This window comes from Camelina sativa, chromosome 12, assembly GCF_000633955.1.
Source record: "Camelina sativa cultivar DH55 chromosome 12, Cs, whole genome shotgun sequence".
Classification (NCBI taxonomy): domain Eukaryota; kingdom Viridiplantae; phylum Streptophyta; class Magnoliopsida; order Brassicales; family Brassicaceae; genus Camelina; species Camelina sativa.
The window spans coordinates 3406953-3425017 of NC_025696.1; the positions used below are offsets into that span (position 1 = coordinate 3406953).

General features: G+C 35.0%; 4 protein-coding genes and 1 pseudogene across 4 annotated transcripts; 2 read left to right on the forward strand and 3 right to left on the reverse strand.

Annotated features, from left to right (window-relative positions):
* Positions 65–2098, forward strand: LOC104729887. Its single transcript, XM_010448915.2, has 6 exons — positions 65–501; positions 584–679; positions 751–791; positions 949–1066; positions 1633–1713; positions 1818–2098. The coding sequence occupies exons 1-6, from the start codon at positions 304–306 to the stop codon at positions 1887–1889; spliced, it is 606 nt and encodes a 201-aa protein (XP_010447217.1). The 5' UTR covers positions 65–303; the 3' UTR covers positions 1890–2098.
* On the reverse strand, positions 2246–7690 carry LOC104729888 (annotated as a pseudogene).
* Positions 8295–9054, reverse strand: LOC104729890 (uncharacterized PE-PGRS family protein PE_PGRS46-like). The gene has a single exon (XM_010448916.2). It carries the CDS (start codon positions 8747–8749, stop codon positions 8444–8446), a length of 306 nt encoding a protein of 101 aa, XP_010447218.1. The 5' UTR covers positions 8750–9054; the 3' UTR covers positions 8295–8443.
* On the forward strand, positions 10814–11342 carry LOC104729891 (uncharacterized protein At1g15400-like). Its single transcript, XM_019233935.1, has one exon. It carries the CDS (start codon positions 10876–10878, stop codon positions 11209–11211), a length of 336 nt encoding a protein of 111 aa, XP_019089480.1. The 5' UTR covers positions 10814–10875; the 3' UTR covers positions 11212–11342.
* Positions 12112–13172, reverse strand: LOC104733154 (F-box/LRR-repeat protein At2g43260-like). The gene is made up of 2 exons (XM_010452761.1): positions 12830–13172; positions 12112–12470 (listed from the first exon to the last, which is right to left on the reverse strand). Exons 1-2 carry the CDS (start codon positions 13170–13172, stop codon positions 12112–12114), a joined length of 702 nt encoding a protein of 233 aa, XP_010451063.1.

Consider the following 18065-nt stretch of genomic DNA (forward strand, 5'->3'; position numbering starts at 1 on the left):
GTCATGAATGCAAAATATCTTTGTAACCCCAATAACAACAACAATGATGTAATCTATAAAAAAAAATAGTAAGCTTGAGAGTTTATATATCCCAAAGAAGAAAAAGGAAGAATCAAATTAAAAGAGAAGGCTCTGAGAGAACGTCCGGTGTGAAAGAATCCACCTTTTCCCCCAGTAGTAGTAACCAACTTGTGAAATCCTCTATTAACAAGGCTTCTCCTTTTCGATTTCTAAATCATACACATCTAAAGAAGGTGGATCTTCTCCTGAAACAGAGCTAGTAGTAGTGAAATTTGGTGTCAGATGGAGAGGAATGATGAAATCGAAGAAACCCCCGCCGGCGGACCTTCTCCCCGATCCACGAAATTGAAGCTCGGAAACAGAGCAGACCCTTTCCTTGTTGTTTGCAGATGCTTCAGCGTCGTCACATCTCTCATCGCCATTCTCTGCGTTGTCGTTAATGTTCTCGCTGCCGTTCGTTCCTTCCGAGACAGCCACGATGTAATCATCTCTTCTTCTCACTCTTGTTCGCAGTCATTTAGATTTGATCTTTTTTCTGAAAGCGTTTGTTTCCTCCGAGCAGCTCTTTGATGGAATATTCCGGTGTTATGCTGTGGTGATTGCTTGCTTTGTTGTCCTCGTTGAGACTGAATGGGGTTTCATTCTCAAATTCTCGAAGGTTCATACTTTCTTTCTCTTTTTCTACTACTAACTATGAATTGTTTCTAAAGTGATCCAAATCTTGCACAGGTTCTTGAATACTGGGCTGGGAGAGGAATGCTTCAGATTTTGTAAGTTACCTCCTTTTCACTACCTCTTGTGTTGGAGTGAAATCTCGTAGTTCTTGTTGTAATGTGATTTTTTGGAGTGTTGCTTTAAGCTAATTCAAGGCGAGGATCTTAAGAATGAGACTTTTTCTTGGTTACTATATCTTTGTGTCATTTTCAGTGCTGCTGTGATGACAAGAGCTTTCCCTGACTATATGGCTCAAAGGAAGGATCTCATGCTTCTTCAGAATATCGCTAGCTATTTGCTCCTTGCCTGTGGTGTTATCTATGTCATTTCAGTACGATCTCCTTCTTTTTTCCTCAAATATCACATCTGCTTATTATTCCTCTCTTCTTGTATTACTGTTCAATCTTTTTGTTCATATTTGTTTGTGCGTTGTTGTGGTTGCCTCTTGCTTATCAGAATGCATTTCACTCGATAATGAATCTTGGATTTTGCATCTTATTGTTTCTTTAGATTTTTAAGTGAAGAGTCTAGCATCTTGTTTCGAAGGTTACCAGCTCTCTTTATATGATAGATATGGGGTTTTGTCTGGTAAGAAGCCATGATGGCACTTTGGTCACAGACCTTTAGGATCACTTGGATAGCTCTTAACTCTGAACAATAGGTGCTTGATATAGTGGTTAGCAAGTCTCTATAGTTATTTCCAACTTTATAAACTGAGCTTTTTGGGAGAGGTATTAGTTACAACTTTTGCCTGAATCACTTTCTTTCCAATTCTGCCAATTTTAGATCTGCCTATGTTGGATTTGGTCGGCAAAAACTTTCCTTTTTCTTGGCAATATATCTGAGTTCTCGTTTATGTCTTTCACTCTCAATCTTTGATCTTTGTCTTAACTTCAGGGAGTTCTATGCATCGGCTTTCTGAAGCGTGCTCGACAGCAGAAGGAAATTTCAAGAGAACAAGCCGTCAAGGATCTTGAGGCAAGTATTGATAGTTTATTATCATCTAGTTTCTATATACGCTGCATCATTATCAATTTATCATATTCCTCAAATGGCTTCTAAATCATTGACTGTTGTTGCAGGAGATAGCCAGACGCAGGGAAGAGTTAGAACAATTGCTCCTGGAGCATCAGAATAGAGACGATGACGTGTGAATGTGATCACAAGTACAGCTTCATTGGATGGAAAACATCAGTTTCTTTTTGTATTAAAACGTTTGTGTGAGCTCTCTGTTTTCATCCTTCCACTTGGATAATAACAGCAGATTCTTTTGTTCTTTTTGTTTGTTGAAATCGAAGCTTTGATATTTTGTCTTATAAGAGACAAGAACTACTGAATATGAATTTCGACATGTTGATGTAAATTACTTGCAGTATATAGTAAATTGATTGTCAATATAAAAAGAATGTAGCTAATTGATGAATGCTATATCTTTCTAAAGGCCAAAGAGGAAGCGAAGCTAAAATGAAATTGCAATTTTATGGTTATAATTGGGCTACGAGATTAGAGAATCAGACAAATAATAATCGCATGAGATAGGCGATATTCATCTTCATTACATTACAATATCAAGTTTTTGGCTTCTTGGCCATCACATTTGAACTTGTGACTAAGAAGTTTTCTTTTTCGTCTGAGCTACTCTCATCATCAGACAACACAAGAAGAATGCCATTAGAACAAGAAGCAGCAGTTGAATCTCTACTCTTGTTCACTCCTTTTTCGATCACTGCTGAATCAGACTTGATTTCTCTGCATCTATGAATCCCTGCGGATTCTCCGAGAACTCTAAGCTCATCATCATCATCATCATCTTCTCCTTTCATCTCAACTTCATCTGAATCTTCAGTATCAGAGACATATTCTACTGAAACAGTTTCTTCATCTTCACTGTCCTCGATATAAAGCATGCATTCCTCTTTTCGTAATGTATCTATCTCGTGATGAATAGATTCTTGTATGTCCATTTTCTTGTCTCTTTTTGTAATGTATCTATCACAGAGGTTTTCTTCTCACCACTTTCTTGAACTTCTTCCTAGTTTGGGGAGAAAAAAATATAGAATAGCTATCAACATAAGATAATTAGCAGTGGAATCTAAACTGAAGATATAGAAAAGGCAATTTTACCACTATAGGCGACATAAAGACCTTTCGGAGCTTCGAAGACTGGTGGTCATATCCTCCTGTGTAATAAGTTTCTTTGCTAAGAATCAGATCTGGCGAGCAAGTCTTTGTTTGGGGAATGTCTGTAACGCTTGATGAGGAATCATCAAACGGTTTTCTCCAGTTACAGCTGTCAATCACATTCTTGCTTTCATTTGCTTGATCATTCTTGTTGGAAACTTCACAATGAGGCGGTTCACTTTTGGAATTAGGTGGAAGAATACTTGGAGCATGACCTTTGTGGAGATTGTAAAGCAATTCTAAGATGTATCTACGCTTAAGTGAAGCTTCCTTCGCAGGAAACCAATTCCTAGTTAGCTGAAAAGATGCAGAAAATAAGTTAAACCCTCCCATTCATATCAATGTTTCTCGGTGGAGTGCTTTCATATCATATGAATAAGGAAGATCTTCGCACAGTTGAATTATTTACACAAGTAAAAGCACTACACTACAACTCAATAAAGACTCCATAGTGAACGTAAACAAGATTCTAAAAGATTATATCAATTTTCTAAAACAATAATTTCCAAAACTTGATAAGATTCTCAAATGCATGTTTCAATAGTAAACTAAAAATCTATATGTCAAATGCTTCATCATATCCAAGGAGATGAAAACAAGACTACTTACAAAATTTGCTGATCTTGTGATAGAGGATGGATTGAATTTAGCAGGAGCTTGAGCCACAAAAAGGTCCAAATAGTGGAGCAAAAAGAGGCCACAGTCAAACGAATTCTCTTGCTGAGGGAGCTGAATTTTTCAAATGAAGCAATAGCATCAGAAAAGTCACTGAAGAAATTCACAAAGTTCACAATGGAAATATCATTTGACTCCACTAGAATAGTAACATGTTTTTCGAAGATAACCTAACAACCAAAACTGATATGATATGTTAGACACAAACAAAAGCTCATCAAAATGCATCTATAGCACGAATACAAGCAGGAGTACTACATGCACTAAGATAATCTGGAACAGGGGTTTACGACATCATGACAGAACCGTAATAGTTAGGAAGCTACCTCAAGTGAGATGGACTGCATATCTGGAGCTCTTGAGAAATCAATAGTTGTGTTTCCATGCCTCGCTTTCCACTCTTCACGTAGGTAACTATGATCACATGATGGACATTTGAATTGTTATGAAAAAATCCATGTATCCGACATGATAAGGAAAAGTGGAAAAACGGAATAACAAAAATATGTAAATGTGCAGAAAATTATTAAAGACCAATCATCACTGTAAACCTAAACACCCCTTAGTCAGCTTAATTCTCAACGAAAAAAATTGGATCCAGCCTCATATGCATAAGTAGCATCCAACTAGCAACAACTCTCGAGACTAAATTCAAAAGTACCGTCACTTAAAATGGCCTCTTGAATCCAAATGAAAAGAACGAGTAAATGCTAGGGCAGTGAACTTTAATGAAACGTGTTAGATCATACCTCGGAAAAATATTTATGAGACCACCTTTGTGGCTTCCTTTAATTGAGTCCAGATGCAAGATACAGGGAACCCTTTGAGGGTTTTCGACTTCATTACCAGAACAGTAAAAGTTTCTTTACAAAATGTAAAACAAAGTCAACGAGCATAAGAAAATAACATAATGAGTTAATCTTACCATGAGAAGTAACCAATTCACCGGGATGGCAGATAATAATCAGACTCCAGTGAAAACTGCAATCAAGTGCAAGTATAAGTCATCTTATCAGCGGCAAGAAAAATAGTTATCTGTGAGAAAAATGTTGTCACCTGAAGTTTATAGGAATAAATACATAATCTTTTTCGAAAATATCCACATTCTTAGTCCACTTCTGAACACGTTGGTATGCTTCCCTTCCTCCAAACGTGTTAGGTGAACCTTTGTCTAAGTTAGCCAGCTTACGGAAAAAGAAACAGTTGAAGAAGTGGAATCTGCCCCGTTCCTGCGGCGGAATTCGATTCTTAAGGTACCTGTAAGTATCAAACCCAACTTTACAAGTTGCTTCGAACTAGCTTATGCATTAAGACGGTAAAATATAAATGAAAACAAATATAATACGACAAGGGTTTACAAGCCTTGCTTTTCGCTTGTAGGCATCCTCTGCTCTACAGACACAGTTTTTATCACCTCTAATGTTAAGTTAATACGGAAAGATAATAACTTACTTGATATAAAAATCAATGATTGTATCGTTGATGAAACGTCTTGGTTTCAGAAGCTCAATGTCTTGCTTCCTAACTACTACAGAATCTGGCTCTCCTTGAGGATAGACTAGATCTTCAAATGAATCAGCGAGACTGAAGATACAAACAGCACATATCAAGAGGTAAGATAAAGTCATAAAATAACATAAAAGAAGAGTACACCACCAAACTGTCAGACTACATTTACCAAAATTTATATAAATCACATTATTGAAAGATATTAAAGTTCATACTCACTTAGTGAGTGAAGTTCCCAAATTCTGTCCAGTACAAGCACTTTCCTCGCTTTCCCTGTCAACATTCAACAACGAAAAATATAAGTTATAACTTAGAACCCACCAGATAGTTTTCCTATCTTACTAACTTCTTTCTCCTCGAACCTTTTACAGGATTTAAAACATAAGTGGTCCTTGTTTAAGGTCAAAAGCTCTTTCATATATTAATTCGTACAGCTTCGAAGAAATTTAATTAGGTAACCAGGAAACAGTTGAAGCCAAGAGAATTTTGTATACGATAGTGCACATATATTTGGTATATATGTCAACAATTCTGTTAACGATGTTGAAAAAAACACATATATACAAATCACAAGACTTCAGAAAACGACTAGTTGAGTCATATACCACCAACATGATAATGATGGAAGGTAATGATGGAAGGGGAGGAAGTGGGGAGAACTGCAATGAATATTCTAACACAATGGTGCAAAAAAACATTTCTAAATGACTTACGTTATGGTGTCAAACCAAACATCCTTGTATCTCGAGTCCAAGGATTTGATGGTTTCTACTTCTTCATACCATTTAGGGTCATAAACGGAAAATTTTAGGAGATCAATTCCTGTCAGCATGGGTACAGATGTTAGTTAGACATAAGTTGACGTTGTAAACATCAGAAACTACACAAAGAGAGATATGATGTGTGTGCCCTTCTTATTTCAGCTAATAATTTAAGGAATCCCTCGTGTGAGAAAAAGAAACTCCTTTGAACTTAAGCCACACTAACATAAACAAAAGTGAACATATTTTAGTACCTGAAATCTCTTCCGCAGTGTCAATTCCTTCTGGCTCCCTGGACTTCAGAAGGACGTTGATAAAAGCAGTCTCAACCTAAAAAATAGATCTCAAGCATCATTAAAGAAAACCCATCGACCTATAAATGAAGCTCTAACAGAACTCACCTCCAAACACCACTGAGACTCAATTTTGATGATATCTTCTATTTTCCACTGACAACTAAAGGTTCCTTTAGTGGCATTTACTGATGAACTTTCAACATTCATACAGCTACGTGAAAATGTTAACTTCGAGTTTGTACAGTATATATCTCCATATATAAGAACATCAGGGTTAATAAGAACTTGTGCAATCTCGAGATCCTGTATATGCAGAAAAAGAAAAAGCATAAGATACTATGAACATATAAACCCCATGTGCATAACTCTTGAGACAAACAGCAAATCGACAACTTTTCAGAGGAAGAAGAAGAGCTTATGCTTTTCATCTTGTTTGTGATCCTTAACTAACTCTAATTGTCTTAAAAGAACATCATATACTCAAAAGAGACTTACAACTTCATGCGGATCAGAAGCAGGATTTGTGGCTTCTCCAGTTGAGGCTAAAAATATAATCAGAAGATTCTTTAGAGCAAGCAATTGTGAAGGAAGAAACTGAAACTAAAGATAAAAGAATACTAAAATGCTAAATACCTTCATCATTTTCTGAGAGAGATGATGAAGTTGATGAATCAATTCCAATCCTTCCATGGGAGCCATTGGAGATTAAATCAATCACATCACCCTGCAATATATATAGTACAACAAAAGTTAAAAAAAACTTTTCGACATTCTAATTCCTTATACTAAGTCCTTCATGACTGCATGAGAAAGGCTCACAGTTGCAACTTCGCTGAGTTCACACCTTGAACGTTCTTCTTTCGCTGGAACTGCATAAACAAAAATCAGATTAGCCAAGTAACTCATATAGCCACAATTCCCCTCTTTCTGTTAAGGATTGAACTACAAATTAAGTAATTTCTGATCTACTTCATTAGCAACTGAGAATTTGAAACCCTACACATAGCATAGAACAAATTGTCTTCAACTCATCATTTGCAGTAGAGTAACTGTTCCCCATGATGTAGTTTTTGGTAATGTTACCTTCAACATCAATAACTACGCAGTCCAGTTCTTTACTCTCGATTTGGGTGTTCTTCGAAACTGCAATTGGAAAAACATCACAAAAGAAGTGAATAACAAAATCGATACAAGAAATAAATGGGGGAAGATTCAGAGAAGAAGACACTCACAGCACCGAAGGAAGTCATACTTATCGACGGCGGAGGAGGTTTTAGTAGTGACAGGGGAATCGTATTTTCGAAGGAGTTTCTTCGACATCGCTTCAACGCGTTCTTCCTCTTCGGTGAAATCGTATACTCCGATCGACTTCCTTTTACTGCGGGATTGAACTGACCGGAGACTCATCGGCGCCAGAATAATACTGAGTTACAGTTCCGACGGCTTGAGAAGGTTCTCGAGGCGTACGCCGCTGTACTACGATGCGACATCACAAAGTGTATTGAATTTGAAATTTTGGGTTTCGAATTCTGTCTTGGGTTATGTTCGACTTTTGGGATGACCAGTTGACCACACATGATTTTTGAAATTTCAATTTGATTTTAAAATCGTACCGATAAGGAAGAAAAGGCTATTCCCGGTTCAACCGTTCAACCGTTCAACCCATGAATTGTTTGTCTATCCGGTTTAATCACAGAGTCACAGATTGGCACAGTTTTATTTTGTATTTCATATATTTTATCTATCCTTTTTATTAAAAAAAAAAACCTTAATGAGATTATAAAATACTATATATACAGTATTACGGTGGTAAATTGGTATTAATTGTGCATTTTAAGCTTAAATGGATATTTTAAAGTTTGGTTATTTATTAGGTAACCACGTACCTATATATTATTAGAGTAGGAGGATTTTGATTGTTGAACTAACTTTAATAAAATTTCTTGATTTGTCAAAATAATTTATTAAAAAAAAAAACACATTAAGTTGAACTACCAAAAGCTCAAGCCAACCACCATACAGAAATTGTAAAGTACATAAAGTCTTTGTACTCCATCGAAGACTCTTGCCACTATATAAACTCATTGGCATTTCTTTAAATTTCTCATCAACACAAAGCAATATATACAAAGTGAAGGCTTAACCATAACTAGAGAGTTTCGTCAACATGGCATCATACAAGCTCTTTCTCATTGCTTTTTTCGTGAGTCTCTCTTCTTCCTCTACTATGATCAACACTTGTTCAGCCTCACGCCGCCTTCTCCAGCAACAACAACAAACTATTCCTCAGATTCCAAGCCTGCCTATCCCGACAATGGGACTACCTCCATTGCCATCAACGTTGCCACAACCATCTCTACCAACTCTTCCCACAATGCCTACTGCAATGCCTCCGTTTCCAATGCCATCATCTTTGCCACAACCAAATCTTCCCACAATTCCCACTGTAATGCCTCCAATGCCAACGTTGCCTTCGTTTCCTACGGTAATTCCTTCTCTTCCAACTAGTCTCCCATCTATTCCGTTCTTCTCTCCTCCGCCTTCTACATCAAGTCGTCCTTGAATTATCACTTCATCATGTGATTGATGCATCTTTTATTATATTGTTGTTGTAATGTTTTCAATGTGGTGTGTTTTGGTTTAATTATTTAGGCATACACTCGTTACATGATTTGTACCTTTAATTTCCTTTTGATTTTCATTTGTTGTATTTTACATTTGTTTGTGCTTGTGAAAGTAACCATTTGGTTTCTTTACTCATAGTGATATTATAAATAAAAAATAGGTGATGTTTGTTGTTATATATCAAATTTTATACAAAAGTGCATATTTAATTATGGTTCGTTAAATTTGCAATAAAACACTGTCTAACATCTTCTTCGGCCTATATGAACATTTCTGGTGTAAGTTTTATACTAGTCTTTTTGTTCAGTATTATTTGATACCCTTAGCAGGCCCAGGCCATGCGGAACAGTGGAAGTTTTTTAGTTTTGGATACTTGAATAATGCAGTATGTCGAAGTTTTAAAACTTATGTGCTATATACAACATTGAAAGGTTCTCGATCTAATCTCTTAGAAAACATTTTGGCATGGATGGAACCTTTTTTTTTTTTTTTTTTTCTTTTCTTCTTTGTCTTTTTCGATTGAGAGGTGATTTAGAAAGTCAACCGACTGCAGTTGTTTCTCACTTCTCGAGACATTAGGACATATCAAAGATTTCTGCACAAACAGTAATTTAGTTAATTAGGTCTCTCTTTCTTAAAATTGTTTAATCATATTTTTTGTAAACAGTCTTATTTTACTAAAATATTGGTTACTAGATTAAGACACATGCTCTAGCACGGATTAAAATTCTTTTTATTTATATTGTAAATTTTATATAAAATATAATTTATGTAATTGTTTTTAAAATTTTTTTTGAATAAAACATTATGCAATCAAATCATATGCTAAATATGATGGTTTGAAAAAAAAACACAAATTTTGTAAGTTTTATATTGTTAATGATTCTAAATAAGTAATTGTGCTATAACACTGGTTAAATTTTAATTTTTTATATTTTATATTTTAAAATAAAATTTTAATATATTGTATTAAATTTATGTATGTGAAGTTATTTCAGCAATGTATATTCTACATCATAACTTGAAAGTCATTATAAGACATAATTTTGTAAATTTGGTTTTTAAAAAGCGAGTTATTATATTATGAGTAATTTAATATATTGTTATACTTTTTGTTTTAAGATACTTGGTTTCTTGAAATTCTTTCATATTTTAGTGATATATTATTGACATTGCTATAACAAATCAACTTAGAGTGTTTATAGTTTCTAACTTTTATATCAAGTTTTAATATTTTAAAAATATTTCAAAATAAATTATTTCAAGTTTATTATACTATATAAAATTATAAAATTCAACAAAAAAATATGAAATTGAATTTAAATTTTCAAATTTTGACCCGTAACTCAGTAAAATATTAAATTCAATAGATATTATTTTTAAAGAATAATATTACTAAAGCTTGAATATTTTCTAGATTGAATAATTTATATTTGTTTTTAAAAATTCAACTTATGTTATATCCGGAAATAAAACTATTTTTTAATTATAATAAATAATATGAGAATTATTTGTTTCACATAGTAGATTCATATATAAAAATGAGAGGTGTAGTATAATGATAATTAACAAATTAATATGTTAAGTTAGATATCAAAAGATTTTAATATTGATGAATAATGTAATAAAACAAATTAATATGGTAAGTTAGATGATATCAAATGATTTTTTAGAATATTCCCTTTAAAATTTTGGGGAATAAATTAAAGTTGCACCAACTATTTAACTTGTAACCAATTAATCTATCAATTAATCTATAACCTATTTGTAACCTACTTATTAAAACTACATACTCTACAAAACAATATTGTGTACTTCTATTTTATTATAAATGGGATTTAACTATAAATGTCAAACGATAATAAGAAAACAATTTTGAATAAGAAAAAGTAAAACAAAACAGAAAAGAAAACTTCCAACTTAAAATATTATAAAAGAAAAACCAAAATTATAAAGAAAACTTCCAAAAAAAAAAACATTAGGTTCCCATATTATTCTCTTTGTTTTCCGTTTCTTCAAATATATATTAGTTTCCGGGAGACAAAAAAAAAAAATCACACAATTCAATTGAAAGAAGACAAGAGAGAAAAAAGATGGCGTTGCAGAGATCATCAACGGTGTCGTTCAGGGGACATGGATCGTCGGGACTCGTCTGGAATGACAGGTTCGTGAGTGGAGAGATTCGTCCCGACGTGGAAAGACAAGAAGAATTGAGCAAAGATCATCGTGACGGATCAATGGCGGCTAGTACGCCTCCAACGGTGCAACGTAGCGCATCCGACGGAGGACGTGGCCATGGTGGCGCAAGAGTACTTGGGGAGATATCTCCAGCTTTGGATCCACCTTCTCCTAAGATATCTTCCGTTGGTTGTGGCTTTTGTTCTTTGTTTTCGTCTAACGGCCGGAGAGGAAGAAGCAAATCGAGGTAGGACAAGATCAAGCGCTGGAAGTTCCCCATTGAAGAAAGAAAGAAAGAAAGATTTGGTCTCTAAACTTTTAGTTCATACTAGCTAGGATAGGAATTTACTAAGTTAGGAACATCGATGGCTCATATTCCTGATGAAAAATCTAACCTAATGCTAAACTATATTAATAGCAGATTTTGTAAAAACTCTTTTATTAAATGAAAAACCTTAAAAAAAATTGGCTCTTTATAAACACTTTGTTCTTCTTTACGATCTTTACTTTCGTAAGAAGCGGATTGATTTGCCATCTCATTAATTAAAATTAAAAGGAAAAAAATAACAGAGGCAATAAGCTAGTCCATGATTCAAAAGAAAGATGTAAGGGACAAACGTTGCAGCGCATCAGTTTGGAATGTAAATAAAATGATCATAATAGTGTAGTAAGAAACAAGAACAATAAAAGTAGAAGAGAAGATGATCATCTAGAATACTAATTAATAAATTGTATCGAAAAAGAAAGAAAGAAAGAAACTCTTTAGTAAATTGTATCGAAAGAGAAGAGAGACTGGAAGTAGGGAGCAAGGACCCAAGTTTTGAAGTAGGGGGAGCCATAGGCAAAAGTTTTAGTACGCGGATCATATTTGAGCAACCTTTTTATGAAACCCGAGTGAGTACGCGGATCATATTTGAGCAACCTTGTTATGAAACCCAAGTGACTTGCATCCTTTGGCTTGTTACCGTTAATCAACACCTTTCCGTCGCGGCAGATTTCAATTGGCATAAGCACCTCCCCCAAACTAGTCCTTGCATGGCTTCTTAGATCAATTGAATACATTTTCCCCCATGCGTCTCCTCCTCTATCCATGCTCCACATCTCCAAACAGTTAATTTGCTGCTCTACGATCCATACTTGATCCCTAAGGTTCACGAGATGAATTCGGTAGGAGGGTGATGGACTGCACGGAATCTGTGTGTGTGAAGATCAAATGCTATGATCTTGGCCGTTGTTGAATACTGATCTGCATCCGTTAACCATAGATAAGCAGTGAACCAATAGATGGATCCGTTAACGCTCGCTGAAGGTTGCCCATTAAAGCAAGGTATAGGAACATGGCTTATGTATATCCATTTCCTTGCCTTAAGCGAAAAAAGCTCGCATCCTGTGCATAACGTATTCTCCCCAGGCGGTTCAAATAACCTAACAAGTTTATAATCTCCGCTCACTCTGTCTCTCCCAAATCCTAACAAGCTGCTACACGGCAGGTTGGAAAACTGATGATTCACTGCATGTAAGAAATGAAATAATACAAATGACATTAATAATCAATTAGCTATATATATATATAAGAAAAGAGAACTTTAAAGAACAAAAAAACAAACAAAACTCTTTCTGAATTATCTATAATAATTAAATGTCAACTCCAACAGTTTTAATTCTTGTGAAAAAAATAAAAAATATATAAACGAAGGCAGTATATATGTTACGTACACATGCCGTGATAAAGAATATGTGTTCTGCAGTACTGGAATTCGGGTAAAATAATTAGATGACTTATAAATTTCTGTGGACGGTGGCGAAGAGATTGTTGTTCGACATGGATCAACAGACGAGTCGCCGGATTAATAAACACAAACTTGTTACCAGGTCTCGGACAGCAGATGAAACCGTCGCATGAGAGACAAGGAACACCTTCGTTATTTTGAAGCAGCATATAGGAAAATCCGGGATCACCGTCTGATGAATGGAAGTAACGGATAAATCGTGGTTCCCGGAAAACTTCATGAGCGAACGGGTCCATGACTTTGACACCAGCAAGGATCGTGAAACGGTGCTTGGATTTCTGATGAACCAAGTACCGCTCCATGAAATCTCGAGATCTTATCAAACTTCTCCATTGTTTTGAAACCAATTCTAATCGACGAAGAGGTTGCACTTGAAGTCTCAGCAAGATCTCGATTTCTACATCAAACGGTAGTTCTTCCATGCCTGCTAGCTAGCTAGCTACTGTCGCCCTTAACCCTTTCTTTTCATTGATATATATATATATATACGAGAACCGTGAAAAAATATAGTATTAGGGAAAGTCATTATCTCTGTTATGGAAAGTAACATTGTCTCCATAACGTAATTGATGAAAGAAACTGAAAGTTTCGTTTTCATAATACTACGTACGTGTTAAAAAGAAAGACGTTGGCCAAAAAGGGGAAAGTACATAAGACTATATAGTAAAACAGGGAAACAAACTACACCTCTGTATGGGGCTAAAAATGTTTCCTTGATACGTAAAAATTCTACATACACGACACAATAAAAGGAAAGTATAAAATACTTTTACATAGTTATAGAAGATCTTATTGGTTAGACTAGATTAGCTGGCGAAACCCGAGGAGAGAGAGGCTGACTTGCTCCACCGCGCTTGTGCTTGTAGCTCTCCATTCTCTAACACACCCAATTCTTGGACCATATTGTCCATTTACAAGTCAAGTCTCTCTTTACAGGATCAAACACTGTATTATGTGCTCTCTTTCTCTCTCTCTCTTCTTGCTCTGACAACTTCTTCTGGGATTTCTTTTGGTCCTTCTTCTTCGTCCGCAGTGGATTATATTCCTCATTCACAGAGCATCTCTGCAATATACAACATTTTATGGATCTCTGCAGTAGAATGTTTGTTGCAACTTGCATATATAGTGTATTTATTTCTCCTTACCAACATTGGTGAGATCAATCAGACAGAGTCATGGTCAGTTTTATACATTAGTCTCCCATCTTCCATTATCACTTCATATGCTTATCTCTCCATCTGCAGGTTTTTAGACGTAGATGAGTAGGTAATTAGTATGGTCAAGTCGGGAGGGTAAAAAGCTGACCGGTCCCAAGTATCTGATGGCATGCATTGTTTTTGTAGAACACTTGTGGGGTGTGTTTCTCAAGATTATACATCTTTGTCTGCCGGTCCCCTATATCCTTCGAAATCAAATAAATGAATGCAGAGTTGAGAACACACATTCATAGACAGGAAGATGTAAAGAGTGGGGATATTGGATCTAGGTCCTTACCAGTAAAAAAGAATGGATGTGAGGGTGACTTGCTCTCTGACCACAAAGACATCATAATAGAAGTGGCCATCATAATTGGGTCAATCTGTATATGGAAGAGAGGGACGATTAGAATAGTAGATCAGACAGAATCAAAGTGTGTGTGTGATCTTGTTTGTGTTCAGCAACCAAACCCACAGACAATATCGGATCAGCGGTCTCATGCATGTTTCTCTTGTTCAAAGAAAGAAAGACACAGAGCAATCAACAATTAAAGCAATCAACACTTTTGAAAGACGAAGATAGAATCAAGTAGCTGACCAGAGGTGTCTTCAACAACGACCGCACAATCTGCTAGGCTCCTTCCTAATCCGCTAACTATTGTATGTAACGTAGTTGCAGCTGCATCAAGCTCCGGTGACCGGCGCTAAGGGGAAAAGAACACAAAAGGCTCAGGTGGACTAACACTGGGGTTCTCTATTTTGGAGTCTTTCTGAAAAGTTTGTATCACTAATGGATTCATGACATGGCAATACCTAATAGTTTGTCTCGATGGATCAGCAGCGCCAAACAGCGGTTTCACTTTGCAATATGTAAGAACATGAACATGGGGGACTGCAAATGAGCCATAAATTTGTATCATTACCTCAGTTCCTTTCTTGATCTTCTTGATATTCTTGATCTTTTGCTTTACAACGGCCAGTTCCTTATCCTCCTCCTGGGGAGAATATTTCACAAAGACAAAAAGATTCATGTGAGGTCTTCTTTGCGAACAGTCTTAGGAGCAAAATATTCGAAAGGGTTCCACAAAAAAAACCTATGGAAGGAATGTAGAAAACAAAACAAGTACTGGCACGCCAAAGAACAACAACATGGAACACTGACGACTGTGTAATNTATTGTATGTAACGTAGTTGCAGCTGCATCAAGCTCCGGTGACCGGCGCTAAGGGGAAAAGAACACAAAAGGCTCAGGTGGACTAACACTGGGGTTCTCTATTTTGGAGTCTTTCTGAAAAGTTTGTATCACTAATGGATTCATGACATGGCAATACCTAATAGTTTGTCTCGATGGATCAGCAGCGCCAAACAGCGGTTTCACTTTGCAATATGTAAGAACATGAACATGGGGGACTGCAAATGAGCCATAAATTTGTATCATTACCTCAGTTCCTTTCTTGATCTTCTTGATATTCTTGATCTTTTGCTTTACAACGGCCAGTTCCTTATCCTCCTCCTGGGGAGAATATTTCACAAAGACAAAAAGATTCATGTGAGGTCTTCTTTGCGAACAGTCTTAGGAGCAAAATATTCGAAAGGGTTCCACAAAAAAAACCTATGGAAGGAATGTAGAAAACAAAACAAGTACTGGCACGCCAAAGAACAACAACATGGAACACTGACGACTGTGTAATAGAATCAAGCTCTTACCTCAATCGGGTGAGCCCGCATTACCCTCCCTCGGTGGTTTGGTTGAATCTCTCAGTCTTTCTTCGGCAAAGACACATGTTACATACATATCAATCATAACACTCAATTGACCAGATCCAGCGATCAATTAGAGGCAATTAGACTAACCGTAAAATCAAAAGGCGCAGAAGTTACCCGTGCCGGAGCCGGTGGGATCGCCGCCTTGAAACCCGGGAATAACACCGTCGCTCGACGTCTCCTTCTCCTCTTTCTCTCTCTCTTTTCTTTTTCTCCTTCTCCCGGTTTAGACGGAGATCATATTAAGTTGCGCCTAATTCTAACAATCAAACCCGGTCCTTTTTTAAACCGGAATTACGATTAGAGAGAGAGAATATGCCTAATTCATTTTGGTAGTCAATAACACACTGCTAAGCGGTAACTGGTTCATTGCTTTCTAAGACAAAAACAAACCATTCTCAGTAACCACATCTTATGAACTCATCTTTTAGTTGGGAGATGGTGTCCACTTTTTTTTCTTTTTTCTTTTTCTTTTCTAAAACTAATGTGATGACACTTGTAAATAAGTCAAGTGTCAACAAGCCATACCTCTAAGGGGTGTACCGATGGTGCACAAGCACATGATCCCATCATTTTTCAACAATTTCACTAAGCATTTTAGAGTCCAAAATTTCCAAGTTTAGAAAATATATATCACAAAATTGTTTTTTATTAAATGAATGCATTCCCCTATTTTTAATGTCTCACTCACTTATGTTATCATTATCCACAAAGACATAAATAGTGTGCCAAGTTCACCACCACTTACATATAACAAAACCAAAAATCTCACTATATAAAATGTGTTTTCCAACTGACATATACGATTTGGCAGGAAGTTAAAGAGAATTGCTTCTGAAATTGGACAAAATAAGTCACCGCGACTTCAAAGTCACCACACATCAGTAAAGATTTCAAGTGTTCAAGATTGGCTAGCTTTCTCTCCTCAACATCCAGACTAACACAACAGCTGGAACCATCTTGCACATTGCGTGTCTCTCAAGGTAATCTCGTATGAGTAACATAGTTTCATCATGTTTTCTCCTGCTTGCTTCGTCCATGGTTCTAAGAAAAACAGATAATAACTAAAGCAAGCAGGACTTTACATATCTCTTTCCACATCCACACCTTCACACAATCAATGATTGATTTACATCATATATTTTGTATACTTGTATCATTTAAACATAATTTACATCACTTTAATAAATCATTTATATTTTGTTGATGCATATAATTTGTATCGATTGAAATAAATATTTGCTTCAATTATTAAAATCATGTTCATTTAAATCACTTACGAAAAAGTTGTAAATCTTGCATCATTCATACTAAATTGATATCAAATATTTGCATCATTTCTCAAAACTAATGTAAAATATTTATATCATTTTAAAAACTGATGTTAAAATCAATATTTTATAATAAATAATATAAAAAATAATTTTGTCTGAAGTAATATTTAATTATTTATAACTTTCAGTTGTTTTTAATATATTCATTTATTTACAATTAATATTTAAGGATAAGTCTATTTACAATTAATATTTAAGGTAACTAGAATCTTTAAAATAAATTAACTTGATAAAAACAAACTCAATTAATTATCTGATTTTAAGGCTTAGGCTCTGATTGGTAACATGAATTAGTTCGATGTAATGAATAGAATATGATTTATTAATCTTACCAAAATTACTTACTGGTGACATTTTTGTGGTAGATGTTGATGTATGTATTATTCAATTATTTCTAAAATAATTGATAATTATAATTATTAAAAAATATTAGTGAATACATTTAATAAAATTATTAAAAATAAAATAGAATAAAATATATAAATAATAAAATAATTTTAATATACACAAAGTTAACTAAACTTCTTTGTTACATTGCAAATTAAAAAAAATGAACTACATGCATTCCATAAGAACAATTCTTGGGTTCACTCCTAAGGTGAAGCTCTTTGTTCACTTCTAAATATTTTAGCCAATGAAAATTTGACATGTCATAATGCATTTAAGAAACTATTTATTCACCTTCTTATAAAATAAAGAAACAAAATCTGTAAAATTAAAAACTTTAACCGCTTATTTATAAACCCGAACCGATATATAATTTCATTCTAATTATAAAATCTAAACCCTAACCATCTCATTTGTAAACCTATACCGACATATAATTTCATTCTAATTGTAAAATCTAAACCCTAACCATCTCATTTGTAAACCCAAACCGACATATAATTTTATTCTAATTATAAAATCTAAACCCTAACCATCTCATTTGTAAATCCAAACCAACATATAATTTCGTTTTAATTGTAAAATCTAAACTCTAACCACTTCATTTGTAAACCCAAACCGACATATAATTTCG

What these genes read in the sequence shown, in the direction of transcription:
- LOC104733154 (XM_010452761.1), bottom strand. Translation starts at nt 13,172, where the DNA reads ATGGAAGAACTACCGTTTGATGTAGAAATCGAGATCTTGCTGAGACTT. An exon ending in CATCTGCTGTCCGAGACCTG is followed by an intron (nt 12,471 to 12,829) that starts GTAACAAGTTTG and finishes TCTTACATGCAG; the next exon opens with TGAATCATCAGTTTTCCAAC.
- LOC104729891 (XM_019233935.1), top strand. Translation starts at nt 10,876, where the DNA reads ATGGCGTTGCAGAGATCATCAACGGTGTCGTTCAGGGGACATGGATCG.
- LOC104729887 (XM_010448915.2), top strand. Translation starts at nt 304, where the DNA reads ATGGAGAGGAATGATGAAATCGAAGAAACCCCCGCCGGCGGACCTTCT. An exon ending in CCTTCCGAGACAGCCACGAT is followed by an intron (nt 502 to 583) that starts GTAATCATCTCT and finishes TCCTCCGAGCAG; the next exon opens with CTCTTTGATGGAATATTCCG. An exon ending in AGAGGAATGCTTCAGATTTT is followed by an intron (nt 792 to 948) that starts GTAAGTTACCTC and finishes TGTCATTTTCAG; the next exon opens with TGCTGCTGTGATGACAAGAG.
- LOC104729890 (XM_010448916.2), bottom strand. Translation starts at nt 8,749, where the DNA reads ATGCATCAATCACATGATGAAGTGATAATTCAAGGACGACTTGATGTA.